Source organism: Zootoca vivipara, chromosome 12, assembly GCF_963506605.1.
Source record: "Zootoca vivipara chromosome 12, rZooViv1.1, whole genome shotgun sequence".
NCBI lineage: Eukaryota > Metazoa > Chordata > Lepidosauria > Squamata > Lacertidae > Zootoca > Zootoca vivipara.
Genome location: NC_083287.1, coordinates 55,661,192 through 55,682,718, shown reverse-complemented (window position 1 = coordinate 55,682,718; position 21,527 = coordinate 55,661,192). Strand labels below are relative to the sequence as shown.

General features: G+C 48.7%; 1 protein-coding gene across 3 annotated transcripts; it reads right to left on the bottom strand.

Annotated features, from left to right (window-relative positions):
• On the bottom strand, window positions 1–11,753 carry LOC118079274 (cathelicidin-4). 3 transcript variants are annotated; one of them, XM_035103302.2, is made up of 4 exons: window positions 11,443–11,753; window positions 7,315–7,422; window positions 6,805–6,891; window positions 1–1,733 (listed from the first exon to the last, which is right to left on the bottom strand). In XM_035103302.2, the coding sequence occupies exons 1-4, from the start codon at window positions 11,629–11,631 to the stop codon at window positions 1,605–1,607; spliced, it is 513 nt and encodes a 170-aa protein (XP_034959193.2). In that variant the 5' UTR covers window positions 11,632–11,753; the 3' UTR covers window positions 1–1,604. The 3 variants fall into 3 exon arrangements, with proteins under 3 accessions (XP_034959193.2, XP_034959195.2, XP_034959194.2); XM_035103304.2 differs by having other exon boundaries at window positions 11,493–11,633; XM_035103303.2 differs by lacking the exon at window positions 11,443–11,753 and adding an exon at window positions 9,055–9,806.
• Between the last annotated feature and the right edge of the window lie 9,774 nt (window positions 11,754–21,527).

Genomic DNA, 21,527 nt, shown 5'->3' with positions numbered 1-21,527 from the left:
CACAGTTGTAAAAAGTATTTATTGCACTAAGATTAAAAGCAGCCACTATTTCAGGCCACGACCCACGAGATTCAAGTTGGGGAAACGCTGGTCTATGAGAACCAGAGTGACTGTCAAACCCTTTACGGTGGTGTTGGAAAAATGCAACATTTAAAACATACACACCCCTCAGTCACATCCTAGAATACTAACAATATTTGGATACAATGAGTCTACAGTAATACTCTACCAGCGAAATGAGTTCAGGAAATCAATTATTCCCCCCTCCCCCATTATATTATAAGAATTTCCCTTATAAAAAAAGCGGTGAAGGGAGAAAAAAGTGAACGAATATAAAAATAATTACAAATGTCAGTTAGATTTCCACACATTAGTATACAAATGTGTAGAGTTGTATTAGGTAAAGGTAAAGGAACCCCTGACTGTTAGGTCTAGTCGTGGATGACTCTGGGGTTGCGGCGCTCATCTCGTTTTTCTGGCCGAGGGAGCCGGCATTTGTCCACAGACAGCTTCCAGGTCAGGCGGCCAGCATGACTAAGCCGATTCTGGCGAACCAGAGCAGCGCACGGAAACGCCGTTTACCTTCCTGCCAGAGCGGTACCTATTTATCTACTTGCACTTTGACGTGCTTTCGACCTCCTAGGCTGGCAGGAGCAGGGACCGAGCAATGGGAGCTCACCCCGTGGCGGGGATTCGAACCGCCGACCTTCTGATCAGCAAGCCCTCGGCTCTGTGGTTTAGACCACAGCGCCACCCGCGTCCCAATACAAATTCCTTTATCAATAAGCTCGTATATAAAACACACAGAAACCTCAGTGGCATCTTCGTACACTAACAATATCACAAGTCTACAGTAATATTCTACCAGCTGAACGTGTTTGGAAAATCAACGATAGATGTCCATGGGACCAAAGGGCTTTCAGAAAGACCCTAGCTCCTGTGGGATGGAACATTGGGGCAGACAAGTCACAACAGTTCCTAGAGTGTCCACTAAGAGGAACTCACCTGGGGGAGCACCTGACTAAAGCTCAGTTCCTGTTCCTCCAGATATGCGGATGAGATGGATTAGCTGGTAAACAAAAGCCCCTAGCCAGCAGCCATTCTCTCTCTTAGCCATTTCTCCTTTCATGGGAACACATCTCCAGAGAATCTACAGTTAGGATGGTTCTCCCTCTCGGCCTGCTGCCAAGAGAGAGACCAGATGGAGCCTTACTCTACTAAGTAGTCTCCAGATGTATATATTTGTAACTTTTCTATGTAAGCCTGCCTTTCTGAGATTACACTGTTAACTCAGGATGTCATGTGAGTAAACTCTATCTTATTTTAATACTATTGTGTTGTGTTTCTTTTAAGAGGGAAAAGGGGGATTTGCCAGGAAGTATAATATTGAAGTATAATATTGTTGCAGAGGTTCTAACAAACCTAACGCTCACGCTTTGCTGCCCACAAAAGGGGAATGTCACTCTGCTGATATTGGAAGCTTGCTAACACAAGCTTGGATAGGATCTATCTAATAATATATCCTAATCCACATCCCTAACATTCCCACAGCTCCGAGAGGGACCCTCAGCTTGGCGGACAAGTGCTGGGGGGGGGGGGTGCCTCTACTCTTCTTCGGGGGCTGTAAGAGCTGCAGTAGAAAAGGAAGATGGGAAGTACTGCTCCACAAATATTCTGGGCTGGGCAGCCTCCATTGCTTGGGGTCTGGCATTCCTGCTGTTGGAGTTGTTTGCCTGCAAAGAGTCAGAAGAACGAGAGGAGGAGTCAACAGAGGTCTTCTTCTGCTTCCGTTTAGCGATAATAATAATAATAATAATAATAATAATAATAATAATAATAATAATTTATTATTTATACCCCGCCCATCTGGCCGGGTTCCCCCGGCCACTCTGGGCGGCTTCCAACAAAACAGAAATTCTAAAATACAGAAATCCATCAAACATTAAAATACAGAGATCCATCAAACATTAAAAGCTTCCCTAAACAGGGCTGCCTTGAGATGCCTTCTAAAGGTCTGGTAATTGTTGTTCTCTTTGACCTCTAGTGGGAGGGCATTCCACAGGGTGGGAGCCACTACCGAAAAGGCCCTCTGCCTGGTTCCCTGTAACTTGGCTTCTCGTAGTGAGGGAACCGCCAGAAGGCCCTCGGAGCTGGACCTCAGTGTCCGGGCAGAACGATGGGGGTGGAGACGCTCCTTCAGGTATACCGGACCGAGGCCGTTTAGGGCTTTAAAGGTCAACACCAACACTTTGAATTGTGCTCGGAAACGTACTGGGAGCCAATGTAGGTCTTTCAGGACCGGTGTTATGTGGTCTCGGCGGCCGCTCCCAGTCACCAGTCTAGCTGCCGCATTCTGGATTAGTTGTAGTTTCCGGGTCACCTTCAAAGGTAGCCCCACGTAGAGCGCATTGCAGTAGTCCAAGCGAGAGATAACTAGAGCATGCACCACTCTGGAGAGACAGTCAGTGGGCAGGTAGGGACTCAGCCTGCGTACCAGGTGGAGCTGATAAACAGCTGCCTTGGACACAGAGTTGACCTGTGCCTCCATGGACAGCTGTGAGTCTAAAATGACTCCCAGGCTGCGCACCTGGTCTTTCAGGGGCACAGTTACCCCATTCAGGACCAGGGAGTCCTCCACACCCGCCCGCCTCCTGTCCCCCACAAACAGTACTTCTGTCTTGTCAGGGTTCAATCTCAATCTGTTAGCCGCCATCCATCCTCCAACCGCCTCCAAGCACTCACACAGGACCTTCACCGCCTTCACTGGTTCTGATTTAAAAGAGAGGTAGAGCTGGGTATCATCAGCATACTGATGGACACCCAGCCCAAACCCCCTGATGATCTCTCCCAGCGGCTGCATATAGATGTTAAAAAGCATGGGGGAGAGGACAGAACCCTGAGGCACCCCACAAGTGAGAGCCCAGGGGTCTGAACACTCATCCCCCACCACCACTTTCTGAACACGGCCCAGGAGGAAGGAGCGGAACCACTGCATAACAGTGCCCCCAGCTCCCAAGCCCTCTAGACGGTCCAGAAGGATGTTATGGTCGATGGTGTCAAAAGCCGCTGAGAGATCCAGCAGAACAAGGAAACAGCTCTTACCTTTGTCCCTAGCCCGCCGGAGATCATCGACCAGTGCGACCAATGCAGTTTCAGTCCCATGATGAGGCCTGAATCCTGACTGGAAGGGATCCAAATGGTCCGCTTCTTCCAGGCGTGCCTGGAGTTGTTCAGCAACCACTCGCTCACTCACCTTGCCCAAGAATGGAAGATTTGAGACTGGGCGATAGTTGGCCATATTGGCCGGATCTAAAGATGGTTTTTTAAGAAGCGGTTTAATAACCGCCTCTTTCAGCGGGTCTGGGAAGGCTCCCTCATGGAGAGAAGCATTTACCAACCCGCGAAGCCCATCGCCCAGCCCTTCCCGGCTAGCTTTTATAAGCCAGGATGGGCAAGGATCAAGGAGACAGGTGGTTGGTTTCACTCGTCCAAGCAGCCTGTCCACATCCTCGGAGGTAACAGATTGAAATTGATCCCACAAAGCTTGACTAGACAGGACTCTAGCACTCCCCCGCCCCGGCCCTGCTCCCACGGTGGAGTCTACCTCTTCCCGAATCTGAGCGACTTTATCTGCAAAAAACTTTGCAAAATCATTGCAGGAGATCATGTGGCCCATACTGGGCCCGGATGGAGCAGGTGGTTCCGCTAAATTGCGAACCACCTGGAAGAGTCTCCTGCTGCTGTTTTCTGCAGATGCGATGGAGACGGTGAAGAAGGTCCTCTTCGCCGTCGCCATTGCCACTTGGTAGGCTCGAAGTTGAGCTCTAGCCCGTGTCCGGTCTGATTCAAAATGAGTTTTCCGCCACCGGCGCTCTAGCCGTCTCAATGACTGTTTCATCACCCTCAGCGCCGGGGAAAACCACGGGGCTGTCCGGGCTCCATGCAATCTGAGAGGGCGCTTCGGAGCCAGACAGTCAATAGCGCTGGTTAACTCCGCATTCCAGCGGGCCACCAGGGAATCAGCTGAAAGGCCATCGACATGGGATAAAACATCCCCTACCACTCTCTGGAAGCCAATTGGATCCATTAAGTAGCGGGGGCGGACCATCCGAATCGGTCCCACCTCCCTGCAGAGGGGAAGGGTTGCGGAGAAGTCCAGTTGCACCAGAAAGTGATCTGACCATGGCACTTCTTTTGTTTCACTTTTACTTAATGTCAGATCACCAACATCCATAGAGGTAAACACCAAGTCCAAGGCATGTCCGCGGCTATGAGTTGGGCCAGACTTATTCAGGGACAGCCCCATGGTGGCCATGCTTTCCACGAAGTCCCGAGCGGCTCCTTGTAAGGTCGTGTCGGCATGGATGTTAAAATCCCCTAAGACAACCAAGCTAGGTGTCTCCAGGAGCACATCCGACACGACCTGAAGCAGCTCGGGCAGGGAATCCTTGGTGCAGCGGGGAGGTCGGTACACCAAAAGGAATCCTGTACTGCCCCTATTGCCCAACTTCCAGAACATGCACTCAGAAAACTCCATCTTACCAATAGGACGCCTGGTGCAAACTAATGACTTCCTAAAAATCACTGCAACCCCCCCTCCCCGCCCAGAAGGCCTGGGTTGCTGTGCATAAGAGAAACCTGGTGGGCAAGCAGCGCCAAGAACGGGCCCATCGGCTTCCTCCAACCAGGTCTCTGTCACACATGCCAGGTCAAATCCTCCATCCACAATCAGGTCGTGAATGGCGGTGGTCTTATTCATCATTGACCTGGCATTGCACAGCAGCACCTTCAGGTCATGTGGGTATCCCTTGCTGATTCTAATATCCGTCCGGTCAGGACCAGACCCGGAGGCAGGGATAGTCTTCAGACAACGACTAAGTCTGCCTCCTCGGTAATGACATGGTCTGGTCTTAGCGTAACTCCTCCTCCTACCCGTGACCACTGAGATCGGTTGTTCCAGTGCATCCCCCCCTGTGGAATCTGCCCCAGCCATTTTGCTTGCTGGGACCCCCTCCCGGGCAGCCCTGACCCCTCCCCTTAAAAACAAAATAAAACCTCTGTAAAAAACAGCAAGAACGGAACAAAAGAAAAACACAAAAAACACAATAAAACAATAAAACCAAAAACAATAAAAATTACAATACACCAAAATTTAACAGATTCCCACACCCCACTAAAAATCCCTCCCACCTACCACCCCAAAGAAAATACCCTCCCACCTACCACCCCAAGAAAATAAAAACATAAAAATTCTTTAAAAGCATTTTAAAAAGAACTCTGTGCTGTTTTAAGTTCCCCTGGGCAGCACCAGCAGCAGAGCAGCGGCGGCAGTCCTTATGAGGCCCTCCAGGCCCCGCCCTAGACCAGGTGGAAGGAGGCAGGGACAGGGCCTGTGGGCACTCACAGCAGGAGAGAGTCCTGGGCAGCACCCACCACACAAAAAACACAATAAGACAATACTAACCAAGAAACAAAAATCACAGAGTAACAAAATTTTAAAAAATTCCCAAACCCAAGTAAATAACCAACCCCCCAACATAATGTATTTAAAATGATAAAAAAAAGAGTTTAAAACATTTTTAAAAGAACTCTGCACAGTTCAGAGTCCTCCTGGACAGCAACAGCGCTGGGGGCAACAGTCCCCAGCAGGCCTGCCAGGCCCCGCCTTAGGCCAGGTGGTGAGAGGCAGGGACAGGACCTGCAGGCACTCACGACAGGGGAGTCCTCCTGGGATAAAAAACACAAACAAAACACAAACAAAACAGGCACCACAGGGATGCAATTGAAGCACCCAATATGTTCAAACCCTCCAGCATTTCTCCGAGGAAAATAGGGACGTCCTAAGGCAGGCATCCCCAAACTTCGGCCCTCCAGATGTTTTGGACTACAATTCCCATCTTCCCCGACCACTGGTCCTGTTAGCTAGGGATCATGGGAGTTGTAGGCCAAAACATCTGGAGGGCCGCAGTTTGGGGATGCCTGTCATAAGGGAAAGCGGGACATTCCGGGATCAACTCAAAAACTGGGACTGGGCTTCTGTAAATCCCGGACTGTTCCTAGAAAATAGGGACACTTGGAGGGTCTGTTTGTTGTGAACCACCCTGAGATTTTGGATGAAGGGCAGAAGAAAGAAAGAAAGAATCATAGAATCATAGAGTCGGAAGAGACCACAAGGGCCATCCAGTCCAACCCCCTGCCAAGCACCATCAAAGCATTCTTGACATATGGCTGTCAAGCCTCTGCTTAAAGACCTCCAAAGAAGGAAACTCCACCACACTTCTTGGCAGCAAATTCCACTGTCGAACAGCTCTTACTGTCAGGAAGTTCTTCCTAATGTTGAGGTGGAATCTTCTTTCTTGTAGCTTGAATCCATTGCTCCGTGTCCGCTTCTCTGGAGCAGCAGAAAACAACCCTTCTTCCTCCTCTATATGACATCCTTTTATATATTTGAACATGGCTATCATATCACCCCTTAACCTTCTCTTCTCCAGGCTAAACACGCCCAGCTCCCTAAGCCGTTCCTCATAAGGCATCGTTTCCAGGCCTTTGACCATTTTGGTTGCCCTCTTCTGGACACGTTCCAGCTTGTCAGTATCCTTCTTGAACTGTGGTGCCCAGAACTGGACACAAGAAAGATAGATGAAAGAAAGAAAGAAAGAAAGAAAGAAAGAAAGAAAGAAAGAAAGAAAGAAAGAAAGAAAGAAAGAAAGAAAGAAAGAAAGATTCCAGACGTATGGCAACCCGGACGTATAGCACTCCCAGTAATCCCATTTATGGTCCCAGTTCAGCTGGCAAACAGCTCACCTGCAACGGGTGGCAATTCACAGATGTCAGCGGTGAATCTTGCATGAAGTTATGAACTGAGACCTCGGCAGAACAGTCCCTGATGGTCTGGGGAGGAGAAGAATGGGTCAGGATTCTTAGGATTAAGCCCGAGCTTCTAGACCGGGGGGGGGGGGAACCCAGAGGCGGAACTAGCTGCTGTGCACCCGGGGGAGGGGCTAGCTGCCCACGGAGGCGGCACGAGTGTCCCAGGGAGGCGCCGCCCGGGGCGAACATTGCAGGGGGTGGGGCGGCAATGTCACCCGCCCAGGGCTGACACCGGGGGCGGCCCGCAACCAACGTCCTCCACCAGTGGGGGGGACCTGCATCGTGCCCCCCCCAGAAGCTGTTGGACTCCAACTCCCATCAGCCCTGGCAAATGTGGTCAATGGCCAGGGATAATAGGAGTTATAGTTTAGCAACAACAGCAGCATTTGGAGGCCGGACCACGTGCAGCAGGTATTAGAACCAGAGCCTAACCCTGTCACTCACCCCTTTCGGTTTGTGTTTGCAGTCCCCAATCCTGTACTTGTCCGTTTTCTGACAGAGGGTCTCCTTGATGGTGAAGTCCATGCTGAAGTGAACCCCCCAGTCAAATCTCTATGGAACAGAATAATAATAATAATAATAATAATAATAATAATAATAATAATAATACAGTGGTGCTTCGCAAGACGAATTTAACTTGTTCCATGATTCAATTCGTTTTGTGAAAAATTCGTATTGCGAATCACGGTTTTCCATAGGAATGCATTGAAACTTCTTCTTTTTTGTCCATAGGAACGCATTAATTAAATTTCAATGTATTCCTATGGGAACCCGCGGTTCGCAAGGCGAATGTTTCGCAAAACGAATTCGTCTTGCGAGTCACCATCAGATAGCAAGAAAAATTCGTCTTGCAGGGCATTCGTCTTGCGAGGTACCGCTGTAAATTTTTATTTATACCCCGCCCTCCCCAGCTGAGACTGGGCTGAGGGCAGCTAACACCAAATATATAATACATTAAAAACACAAAATCACATGATTAGTTTAAAATACAATTGGAATCACATTTAAAATCAAAATAAAATGAAGTGGGAACCCACAAATCATAACAGTAGGGGCAAGGAATTAAAAGTTCACCAGGCCCGGCCATTCGTGCTGGTTCCATATGGGGCAATACAAAGAGCCAAGGAGGCCACTTACATACAGGGTCCCATACAAAGAAGGGGGTCAGACTGGGCCCGGACCAAAGGTCTGATGGAACAGCTCCATCTTGCAGGCCCTGTGGAAAGATGTCAAATCCCGCAGGGCCCAGGTCTCTTGTGACAGAGCGTTCCACCAGACTGGAGGCCCCCAATAAAATATTTGAGGGTGGCTGGGCTCCCCCCAAAGTTGATGGGCATTGTCATTCAAGGAGTGTGCATGCCATGCCATGTGATTGATTATGCAGGGTGAGGCTTACCTGACACCCCCCCCCCCAATATTTTATTCAAGTTTGCACCCCTGGGTGAGAGGAACCAGCTGGGGGACCCCCAAGGGAAGAAGGCTCAGAGCCCGGGCAGTGGCGGTGTGACGACGGTGAGGAGTCAGAGGGAAAAGGAGGAGAGGAGTGGGGAGAGGAGATGTACCGTGTTTCTCATATTATAAGACACGTCTTATATTTATTTTTTCCTCAAAAAAACACACTATGGCTTATTTTCAAGGGATGTCTTATTTTTTTCCTCCTCCTCCTGCCGTGGCCGGCATTGCTGCTGCTCCTATCACTATGTCTTATTTTCGGGGTATGGCTTATATTCCTTGAATGCTTAAAAATCCTGCTATGGCTTATTTTACGGGGATGCCTTAAAATATGAGAAACAGGGTAGGAAGCTGAAGAGGCAGCGGGATTTAGTGAGCAGGAAGAGTCTGTGGCAGAGAGCAGTGCAGAAGCTGAGGCAGGAGAGGAGTCTGGCTGGTGAAGAAGCAAGCATATCTCTCTGTCCTGCTGCGACAAACTCCCCTCCTCGTTGGCCTCCCAGAACCAGGAGAGGCATGAAGAGGAAGATGCAAAGGCCAGCATGCCGGCATAGTCTCAGATTGCTTGCAAAAGACCTGGGAAAGGAGAAGACTTAGACAGAAGTGGAAAGGCAGTGTGATGGCCTGGCATTCGGACTCAAGAGGCTGAAGCTGAGGTGTCCCAGCCTGCACAAGGTTCCCTGCCTCCAGAACCAGCTGAGCTGGTTCTAGTGCCTGAGCCTGAAGGGTCCTCACCTGCGCAGGATCCTCAGGTGCAGTCTTCAGCTGAGTCTGCTCTGGGCCCCGATGTGATGGAGGACCCATTGCCTGCAGCTGCTCCACTCCTAGCCCCGTCAGGGGAAGCCGAGGCTGCCCCTGGGTCCAGTAACCAACCAGCCTCTCCTGAGCTGAGGAGGCTCAGGGCAGAGAGGCGAAGGGAACTAAGTTCTTGCAGGAGGAGTGCTCGCCTCCAGGCCAGAAGGAGAGGAGAGTCACCGGGGGATCAGGGCCACCCCATGCCTCGGGGCAGATAAAAGCTGGCCAGACCGAGACCCAAGTTGCGTGAGCAGCATAGTTGCTACCGTGAGCCCGCCTGTGCCTTGCCCTGCTTCCTGCCTTGCTCCCTGCCGTACTGACCCCTTGCTGGACTCCTGGACCTAGGACTGGACTTTGATCCTGTTTACAGACAAACCCATGGCGTGTTCCTGACCTCTGACTACCTGGCTAGACCCACGGACTGTTTCCTGACTCTGCTTTTGCCCAGTCCCTGGGCTTGGTTGCCTCGCTTGGACCTACCGCTGCTGATCTGGACTGCTGACCACAACTCTACTCAGCCCCGGGTGAGTTTCTGGTCATCCCTCCCAGCTCAGTCCACTACCTCATAGGGGCAAGATCTACCAATGAAGATTTGCTGTGCTCATTAGGCTCGGCACTCCTGAGCAGATCCTGTTTCTTCTAGTAAAGAGTTAACTCCACCTACTGTGTGTGATTTTTTTGCTGGCTCGATCCTATAAATCACACACAGTGAGTGGAGTTAACTTACTGTGGTCTCTGCCTTCAATGAGCTTGCAATCTACAGTCTTCCCCGCTACCTTTTTGGAAGGATGCAGGAAAAGTCCAGAAGCATTTTTAATGTGTTTTGGTATTTGCTGGAAGCCGCCCAGAGTGGTGGGGGAAACCCAGCCAGATGGGCGGGGTATAAATAAAAAATAAAAAATAAAAATAAAAAAGGACTTCTTCCCTCAGCTGGGCCCCAGGCAGCCTTCCTCCAGAAACTCCCAGTACAGTACATTTTGAATGAGCGAGCCAGTGAGTCACTGAAGTGCTAGGGAAATAGTTGCACTTTTTTATAAAAGCAGCATAAACAAAGTGTTAACAGGAATTCAGTTGCTGCTCTTTATATGGAGTTATAGTGAGTTTAATGGGGGCTGTTTAAAAGCGAAGGCAGGAAAACATAAGATACTCACTCCTATTCCTTTTTAAACATTTTTTTCTTGCGACATAATCAGGAGTTCCTGCATCCCAGGGGGTTGGACTAGATGACCGTTGGGGCCCCTTATGGCTCTACAATTTTTGGATTCTATAATGACCATTACTAACAACCCGAAGTTGCAGTAGCAGGACATTACACCACGTCGGACGCAAAGCAAATGGACAGTAAGTAATAAGAGGAAGAAGTCGTGACGCACCAAAATAAACCAAGGCATCCATATTCCCTGAGCTGAAATGGATGGTGACGTGGAGCATAGGAAATAAAATCCCACCAGATGACATAAAAGCTTTTTCGACCCTCCATCCCTCTGAGCTGAAATGGATGGTGACGTGGAGCATAGGAAATAAAATCCCACCAGATGACATAAAAGCTTTTTCGACCCTCCATCCCTCTGGAAACACACTGTTTATATGTTACTTTCCCCGCAACAGCCAAAGTCTACAAGTTCTTATGGCGCAAAGACAAATGTAGATTCCGCCCCCCCCCTCCCGTTTTTCCCTTGCTGGAATTCTGAGATCCCAGCTGCATCTAACATCCACGTCAAAAGTTCTTTAGAAAGACAAGCTTGCATGTTGCAGGAAATTGCTTTGCAACAAGGTGCACATTTCTCAAAGATGCCTATTAAAAATATGTTTTATTGGGAGAGATTTGCACTAAAGTGATGGTGAAATTTCAGGAGGATTTTTATTTTTATTATTATTGCAAAAAATGGATAACCGAATTTAAGACTGGAAGAATGAGAAACAGAGGAAATGTGCAAGGAAAACTTCAAGAAAGAAGATTCCACCTCAACATTAGGAAGAACTTCCTGACAGTAAGAGCTGTTCGGCAGTGGAATTTGCTACCAAGGAGTGTGGTGGAGTCTCCTTCTTTGGAGGTCTTTAAGCAGAGGCTTGACAGGCATATGTCAAGAATGCTTTGATGGTGTTTCCTGCTCGGCAGGGGGTTGGACTGGATGGCCCTCGTGGTCTCTTCCAACTCTATGATTCTATGCATATAAGGGAAGATTGGCAGTAAAGTGCTGAATTTTCATCTGGAGCACTGAACGTATGATTAGAAAGATGAGCCAATGGAAAGAAGTTGAAAGTGACAGGTCTGCCCATCCTTGAACAGGAGAACATTTCTGGGAACTGAGCCCCTGCCATACTTACTGTTTTGCGTGTGCTCCTGATCTTCCACAGCCTGAAGACGGCTTGCTCACCCGATTCCTGGTTGTACTCTTCGACCGCCATCCTGGCTACGTTTCGGGGGAGCAGCACCGGGGGGGATTCTGAGCCCGGGAGTGTTGCTGTGGAGACTCCCAGGACCCCCAATATCGCCCCTACCAGGAGGAGCTCCATAGCCGATCTTCTTCCCTGCCTCGAGCAAGAGAATTCTGCTGCCCTGCTCTCTCTATTCCCGGGACAGAGATAGAAGCCCCAGATCAAATACCAAACTGCGGGAGGATGCGAACTTGCTCAATCGACTTGGCAGAAAACTCCAGCCACCCACATCCTCCTAAAACCAACAGTGAATCCACTTGGGGAATGTGCATCGCTAAGCTAGGATAACATGCAAGGCTTTTGGTTTCTATAGGAGCGGATACAGGACAAAGCAGGGAGAGAGCTTCCTTCTGCTCTTTGAGCCAGTTTCTTGGAAAGGAATCTTTATGCAGCTGGATAAACATGGTGCCTAAAAATCAATAAGGATATAGGGCACCGCTTGCAGGGAATCTGTTCCCTTCCTTGCTCAGCTGCAGGCTTCCAGCAGATCCCAAACAAAGCAGTGGGGCTCGGGGTGGAGCTCAGAGCTGGTGTCCAGGGCCCCACAGCACGGGGGGCTGACAAATAACCACATAGTGGTATCTAATGCAGGAAGCAGGAAATAGGCATGCAAGGGGGCAGCTGGGGCCGGCTGGCCACAGGGTACCTCCTTATTTGAAAAAATCTTTTATAGGCAGTTGATTGGGGACGTGGGTGGCGCTGTGGTCTAAACCACAGAGCCTAGGGCTTGCCGATCAGAAGGTTGGTGGTTCGAATCCCCGCGACGGGGTGAGCTCCCGTTGTTTGGTCCCAATTCCTGCCCACCTAGCAGTTTGAAAGCACATCAAAGTGCAAGTAGATAAATAGGTACCGCTCCGGTGGGAAGGTAAATGGTGTTTCCGTGCGCTGCTCTGGCTTCGCCAGAAGCGGCTTAGTCATGCTGGCCACATGACCTGGAAACTCTCTGCGGACAAACGCCAGCTCCCTCGGCCAGTAAAGTGAGATGAGCGCCGCAACTCCAGAGTCGTCCGCGACTGGACCTAATGGTCAGGGGTCCCTTTACCTTTACCTTTAGGCAACTGACTGGGCACGTATATGGTTACAGAGGCTCATTTTATTATTTTTACTTGGGAAACACATTCTCCTTTTCAGCAGCAAAATGGAGCTTATTTCCAAGTACAGTGGTACCTCTACTTACGAATGTTTCTACTTACAAATGGAGCTCCGTCCGCCATCTTGGATGCGGTTTAGATAGGATTCATTCTACTTACGAATTTTTAGATAGGGTTGCTTCAACTTACGAATTTTTTCTCCCAATGCATTCCTATGGGATTCGACTTACAAATTTTTTCGACTTACAAATGTGCGTTCGGAACGCATTAAATTCGTCAGTAGAGGTACCACTGTACAGTGGAGTGGTTACCTTGGTTCTCCAACGTAATCCGTTCTGGAAGTCTGTTCAACTCCCGAAACCATTCGAAAACCAAGGCGCAGCTTCTGGTTGGCTGCAGGAGCTTCTTGCACTCAAGCAGGAGTTGCGTCAGATGTTGGGCTTCCGAAAAACATTTGCAAACTGGAACACTTCCTTCCAGGTTTGCAGTTGTTCAACAAATTACAGGTAGTACTGTAAATGCGTTCAGCATCAGGGCAGCAGAAGGAAACTGTTTTATTGCTGCAGTTGTCATGGGGCCTGGATTTCAGGGAACATAAAAATGTGAAAATGCACGTGCTCAGAGAATCTCTTTTTTTGTTGTTCAAGTCAGAAACTTAGAAGCAGTAGTGAAGCGCAGAACGACTATGGTGGCTGGGGTTGTGTGTGAGAGAGAAGAGAAACCTGCATTGTGTGGTAATGCTAGAGATGTGGGGGAAAGTTGCTTTGGTTCTTTTAAAGGCAAATCTGCATAATCTGCATAATCCAAAACAATATTTGAAGCAGAACACAGCCGTCCCTTGAAATTTGCATTTCTCTGAATTTTGCAATCCAGTTCTCCAACCAAATACTGTGTACAAAAATAAATGCATACTGGTACATTAATTTTAACTTGGAGATGTCTGTTGGAGTGTTTGGTACTGTAATCTTCACCTTTCCACAATTTGTTGGCATTCGTCTATCTCCAGAGACAATGGAGAAGCGCGTCTTTATGTTTCTTTCAATAGTTTTTGGTGATCGTTGGAATTTCCGAACCCCTGACCGATCCAGGACCCCCCACCAGACCATGGCTATCCACAATGGGTATATTTGTAAAGACAAAAAAAAATATTTCAGATGCCGGCAAGCCTCTGGTGACTTTGTCAGAAGCGAAACTGATTTTTATGTGAGCCCCTTGGGGTTCTTGGAAATTCCCTGAGAGTTGCGAGTGTGCTGTAATATTTATGCTGAGATAAGAATAGCTCGGCAGAGCATGAGACTCTTAATCTCGGGGTTGTGGGTTTGACTACCATATCGGATGAAAGATTCCTGCATTGCAGGGGGTGGGACTCAATGATTCTCCCTGTCCCTTCCAACTCTAAAAGTTAGAATCATATAATCATAGAGTTGGAAGAGACCACAAGGGCCATCCAGTCCCACCCCCTGCCAAGCAGGAAACACCATCAAAGCATTCTTGACATATGCCTGTCAAGCCTCTGCTTAAAGCCCTCCAAAGAAGGAGACTCCACCACACTCCTTGGTAGCAAATTCCACTGTCAAACAGCTCTTACTGTCAGGAAGTTCTTTCTAATGTTTAGGTGGAATCTTCTTTCTTGTAGTTTGAATCCATTGCTCCGTGTCCACTTCTCTGGAGCAGCAGAAAACAACCTTTCTCCCTCTATATGACATCCTTTTATATATTTGAACATGGCTATCATATCACCCCTTAACCTTCTCTTCTCCAGGCTAAACATACCCAGTTCCCTAAGCCGTTCCTCATAAGGCATCGTTTCCAGGCCTTTGACCATTTCGGTTGCCCTCTTCTGGACACGTTCCAGCTTGTCTGTATCCTTCTTGAACTGTGGTGCCCAGAACTGGACACAGTACTCCAGGTGAGGTCTGACCAGAGCAGAATACAGTGGTACTATTACTTCCCTTGATCTAGATGTTATACTCCTATTGATGCAGCCCAGAATTGCATTGGCTTTTTTAGCTGCTGCATCACACTGCTGACTCATGTCAAGTTTGTGGTCTACCAAGACTCCTAGATCCTTTTCACATGTACTGCTCTCAAGCTAGGTGTCTCCCATCCTGTATTCCTGCCTTTCATTTTTTTTTTTGCCCAAGTGTAGTACTTTACATTTCTCCTTGTTAAAATTCATCTTGTTTGCTTTGGCCCAGTTGTCTAATCTGTTAAGGTCAAAATCAGAGTCTGTGATACTGTGCAAAAACTTCCAGGAGAAAAGACATTTAGGAGACATGAATGGATGCAGAGCACCCCTAGACGCATCAAAGTCTCTCTGATGAAGCTGAAGGTATAGTTCTTCCATTCTTCTGCAAGATGAACTCCAAAATTGAGAGATCAGCATCAAAGGAGTATTTGCGCTGCCCTCTTGGGGAAAGCCTGGGCAGAATTACAAGGCCTCTTCCTACAAAAGCAAACAAACCTCAGAGCTGAAACACACAAGATCAAAGTCTGCAGAGTTCATGCAAGGAGAGAAAACACGTGGTATTTCCTCTCTGCCATTAAATAAAATGTGAATGAAAATAATCAAGCCACACCGGTCGGTTTGCCCCCTTGGCACCCCTCAGTTTTTCCTCACTGTGTGGGTGGGTGGGTGGGAGACCACCAATTTAAAGAGCTGTGTTTCTTTTCAAGAGAACTTAGGATCAAACCAGAGGCTGACATTGGCTGTGTGATTTCTGCCTGCGTAGCCCTTATTTTTATTTTTTTTGAAGGAAAACAACTAGCAAAGAGTATATATACATTATTTACACAATGGGCATTGCGTGATTGGCTACTTCAGGGCTACACCTGTGGGCCAATCAGTTTGTGGATTGACTTCTACCAGCAGCCTGATTGGCTGCTCCTGCAGGCCAATCAGGTTGCGGATTCACTTCCACCTGGAGTTGGATTGGGTGGCTCCTGCGGACCAATCAGACTGCTGATTCTGGATCCTATTGTTCCATGATTCAGCTCAGTACATAACAATAGCCATTGCTTCAGTCTCCACAACTGCCTCATAGGGGCAAGGAGATCTACCAGGAAGAGTTGCTGTCCTGTTCCTTTGAAAGAGTTAATTTCTCTGACACCGTGCGAGTTATTGCTGACCTGCTCCCGGGCTCCACCTCCAGATATTCTGCATGCAAAGCAGCGGCTCCCTTCCCTCTGTTGCCTCCGCGATGCTTTTCTTTCTAGACTGTAAGCCTCTCGAGGCAAGGCCTGGCCCTCTTTTTTTTTGTAAAGGACATTCTCTGGCACTAACCCATCACAAACAATTGCCGTTACCTCGACACAGAACTGCTGGCAAAGACATTTTAACAAAATAGCTCCCGTGCATTTATTCCCAGGAAGTCAAACTGCTTCCAGCTAGAAGTCAAAGCGCTTAAAACGTTGATGGCTCCTTGTTGTGGAAATCTTCTTCCAGCAGAGATTGGGGTTGCATTTGGGGGCTTCTCTTGGGAGACTTAAAACAAAAAATGTCAACATACCTATTCCATCGCTTGAACCCTTGGCTCACCTGGGCTCTGACCAGATTTTATCCCCCCAGGTTCCCCTGCTTCAGCATCAAGCACTTCAATGCATTCAATGGACCTCAGGGTTGTGGGTTCAAGCCCCACGTTGGCAAAAAGATTTCTGGGGGGGTTCGACTAGATGATCCTCAGGGTCCCTTACAACTCTATAATTCTATGGTTCTATGTAAAGCAGGCATGTCTGACAGGTAGATCGTGATCTACTGGTAGATTATGGGGTGTTCCTGGTAGTTCCTGGTTGATCTCTGGCCCCCAGGGATCTCCTTAAAAAAAAGCAAAAAAAGCAAAAAACAACTCTGGCTTTCTTAAAAAGCTCAACAACTTTGGGTAGATCACTGCTTGGTTTTTTACAACAATGTGTAGATCACTGCCAGTTTCATAGCTGCCAAGTCTCCCGTATTCTCCGGGAAATCCCCGTTTTTCCAGCTGTTCTCATCTGAAAAAACTATTTTTTTTGTTTTCCCCCGGTTTATTCTGGCGCAGCGGCCATTTTGGAACTGGGCAAAGCAGCATCAAAAGTCACTTCTGAGCATGCTCCACCCAGTTCCAAAATGGCGGCAGCACTACTTCCGGTCTGCTACTTCCGGCCCGGTCACTTATTTCTCGGACAGCAACTTGGCAGGTATGGCCAGTTTTTTAATGCTGTGAGTAGATCGCAGTCTATTGAGAGTTTGGGACGCCCCTGATGTAAAGACATCATGTCCCTACTACACCTGTAACCACCACAGAGGACACATCCATCGAATTACAAGGTCATGGGCTTCCTTACTAAGAAGCAACGTCAGAGGTTCCATTAGACAATAAATACTCCGCCCCCCCCCACATTGTGATTCCTCCCGAAGTCCTTCTGTTCTTAAAAGCCCCGTTTAGTCCAATCTCTGCTGAACACGGTTGCCTGGAGAGTGTGAGAGTCTGGAAGTGGGTGCCTTGGTTTTGGTACCAGAGGACAGTATGAACGTACCTCCACAGCGACCAGCAGATCGGCTTTTTGGGCACACGCCTGTGAAAAGCCGGCTGTGGGATGGTTGCGAGGAGCCACAGGGCTTGGAAAACAGGAGCCCGACAACTCAACCCTTTGCTGCGCCTCAAATTTTGCTCCCTTCCTACATTGAAAGTATTCTTAGGGAGGAAAAGATCAACCATTCTACAGTTTGAAAGATTATGGACTCTGGTTGTCCACATCCTGGATAATATCTAGCACAGGGGTCCCCAAACTACGGCCCCCGGGCCGGATGCGGCCCAATTGGCCTCCCAATCTGGCCCGCAACGACCCCCGCCGCCCGCTCTTACGGCGCGCGGCGTGGCGGCGATCTTCAAAATCGGCAAAAAATCGCCGAAAATCCTTTGTGCGCATGCGTATGGGCCTCTCCCGACCCAGAAGAGGTCATTTCCGATGCACTTCCGGGTCGGGGGAGGCCCATACGCATGCGCACAAGCGATTTTCGGCGATTTTTTCCCGACCGTGTGCGCATGCGCACAGGCACGCACTCCCCTGCCCTCCGGCCCGAAGCCCAGTAAGTCTGGGGAACCCTGCCAGTTTGTGAGCAGATTTCACCTCCATCCAGTATGCAGGCTGAAACTCTTACCTGCCCGCTGACTGTCTTGCCAGAGTGGTGCATGCTCTGGTTATCTCCTGCTTCAACTACTGCAATGTGCTCTAGGTGGGGCAACCTTTGAAGGTGACCCAGAAACTACAACTAATCCAGAATGCGGCAGCTAGACTGGTGACTGGGAGCGGCCACCGAGACCACACAACACTGGTCCTGAAAGACCTACATTGGCTCCTAGTACGTTTCTGAGCACAATTCAAAGTGTCGGTGCTGACCTTGAAAGCCCTAAACGGCCTCGGTCCAGTAGACCTGAAGGAGCATCTCCACCCCCATCGTTCAGCCCAGACACTGAGGTCCAGCTCCGAGGGCCTTCTGGTGGTTCCCTCCCTGCGAGAAGTGAGGTTACAGGGAACCAGGCAGAGGGCCTTCTCAGTGGTGATGCCCGCCCTGTGGAACGCCCTCCCATCAGATGTCAAGGAAATAAACATAGAATCATAGAATCATAGAGTTGGAAGAGACCACAAGGGTCATCCAGTCCAACCCCCTGCCAAGCAGGAAACACCATCAAAGCATTCTTGACATATGCCTGTCAAGCCTCTGCTTAAAGACCGCCAAAGAAGGAGACTCCACCACACTCCTTGGTAGCAAATTCCACTGCCGAACAGCTCTTACTGTCAGGAAGTTCTTCCTAATGTTTAGGTGGAATCTTCTTTCTTGTAGTTTGAATCCATTGCTCCGTGTCCGCTTCTCTGGAGTAGCAGAAAACAACCTTTCACCCTCTTCTATATGACATCCTTTCATATATTTGAACATGGCCATCATATCACCCCTTAACCTTCTCTTCTCCAGGCTAAACATACCCAGCTCCCTAAGCCGTTCCTCATAAGGCATCGTTTCCAGGCCTTTGACCATTTTGGTTGCCCTCTTCTGGACACGTTCCAGTTTGTCAGTATCCTTCTTGAACTGTGGTGCCCAGAACTGGATGCAACTCTCTGACTTTCAGAAGACATCTGAAGGCAGCCCTGTTTAGGGAAGTTTTTAATGTTTGGTGTTTTATTGTATTTTTAATGTTTTGTTGGAAGCTGCCCAGAGTGGCTGGGGAAACCCAGCCAGATGGGCGGGATATACATATTATTATTATTATTATTATTATTATTATTATTATTATTATTCACCTTCCTCTTGCACACAACCCCCTCGGAATCTGCTCCAGTGAATTCCCCAATCCTTTATGTCTATTTCAGGACACGTGCAGAGGACTGCAGAAGGGGAGGCCCTACTGCAGGAGTGGAGAGGCTGCTCCACTAATGCAAGGATTCCCAAGCTGTGGTCTACAGACCACCCCGTAGTCTGCAAGCTTTGTTCAGCTGGTCCTCAGCATGCCTACATCACCCATGGACCCTGGTTTTTAGTTTGATCTCTACTGCTTTTTATTCACCGCATTGTGCTGTATTTTATTGTACTACAATCTGAATTCTGTGGAATACAAATGGTAATAAATAAAAGGTGCAAAATAAAAAAAGCAAAATAAAAAAATTGCTAATGAGTGGGCTGATTGGTTCAAGCTTATAATTGCTACAAGCCTGCAGAAATGACAAAAATTTGTATGCTGCAGCAAGTTTTTGTCATCTTGAAGCTTAAAGGTCGGTGCTACCTATGAATGAAGAAACCATTTGTAATTTTGAAATCCACATATGCACATAAAGGTAAAGGGACCCCTGACCATTAGGTCCAGTCGTGACCGACTCTGGGGTTGCGCGCTCATCTCGCATGATTGGCCGAGGGAGCCGGCGTATAGCTTCCAGGTCATGTGGCCAGCATGACAAAGCCGCTTCTGGCAAACCAGAGCAGCACATGGAAACGCCGTTTACCTTCCCGCTTGGAGCGGTACCTATTTATCTACTTGCATTTTGACGAGCTTTCGAACTGCTAGGTTGGCAGGAGCTGGGACCGAGCAATGGGAGCTCACCCCGTCACAGGGATTTGAACCGCCGACCTTCTGATCAGCAAGCCCTAGGCTCAGTGGTTTAACCACAGCGCCACCTGGGTCCCTTATATGCACATAATCCACCTCAAATTTATGCAGAGATCCTTAATACGTGTTTATATATTGTTGGCATCCGTTTGCTTGAGAGACAATGGAGTACGCCTCCGGGGGTGAAGCCAAACCGCTGCACCAAAGTGACTTCCCCGGGGTACAAGCCCAGGCAGTGTCTATGGAGGTCCTGGGCTGCCCAGACGACAAGACCCCCCCTCTTGGCCTCGTTGACGTGGACCAAAGGAAAACAGAGAAAGATTTGGCACCAGCTTGGCTGCAGGAGTTGGTGGAAGGAGGTGTACAAACCGCCTTAGGGACTCCACTCCGGATTTGTGGAGTGGAGCCTTTTCTTCTCCCAGAAACATCTTGCAAAGCAGTGGAGGTTTAGGATGAGAGCTTTTCCTTCTCCTAGATGGGATACCTTCCCAGGTTGACGGAGCCCTTCTGAGACACTGCCCACTGCAGAGAAGCAGAACCTTGAGATCTTCTCTTGAAGAGCACAAAGGCTGCTACTCAGTATGGGAACTGAAGACCCCTCCTCCTCTTGGGAGTGAATGCTCAAAACAGGAATGAAGAGTCACTGGACAAGGTGGGGAGGGGGACATGGACAAGGGCAGTGACGAAGCCTAGTTTGGGCCAGGAGGTCAAACAGCTGTACCATGCAGAGGAACTTCCACACTTAGATGGCCCTGAACGTTCATTTATCTAGAGTTATGGAAAAGCGAATGTGACATGTAATTCTACGACCATGTGAATTATTTCAGTAAATTGGCTCAGGGGGGAAACGAAGGCAAAATACGCCGAAGGCAAGCCACATTCACAAAACAGGAAAGAACGACCGAGCAGCTGAGAAATAAAAGTTTCTTTCAAGTTAAATATATTTGGACTAGTGAGAGCAGAGGTACCGTCCCCTAACCTTCACTCTGCCTTGGATTTCATCAACCACCACAAGAACGGACAACACTTTTTTTTTTAAAGTACATGATTTCACATTGACACAAGTGGATGGCCTTGTTACGTTTATACGGAAAGGCTTGCCGTTATACTCAGAGAAGCCCCTTCTCGATCCAGGACTCTCGACGTCGTTTCGAGTTTCTGCCCAAAATCGGTTTTCACCTGGCGGTTATGGAAATTCACAATACTGTTCATGGGTGAAGGGCATGCACAAAATCACAGGCTACGGAAATCCCAAGCGCGTCCAGCCTACGTAATTCAACACTCGCTCCCGACAACCTCCCTCTGCAGTTTTCAACTCGCAAGTCTTGCAACTGAGTTAAGTTCCTCTGAGCCACTTGTGTGAAACGTCTCATTTCAAGGCCGGGTGTCGGAATCTCTTTTGCCCCAACGGGAGTGTAGGTGGCAGGAGTCGTTTTAAAATGGAAGCAGCTCTAACAGGTATTTAAAAGCTACCTACGGGTAGGGGCACAGCCCATTTAACTTAAGGGGGGGGGAGAAGGAGGGGGGGGTTCAGAGGATCCAACTGGCCGTTCGATCTTTGTGCAAAACTCGAGTGGTGGTAATGTTCAGGCAGAAGAATGATGGAGGGCGAAAAGCAGAGCTGACTCATTGCCACTGTGTTAAACTACAGTGGTTTTGAAAACACACACACACACACACACACACACACACACACACACACTCGCACTCGACAGTACCTCAATTTGGCTTTGATGATGCCTGTTCCTTGAAAGGTGGAGAGAGAGGGAAGACACACAGCTTTTTCCAGCTTGGAAGTTTGGCAACC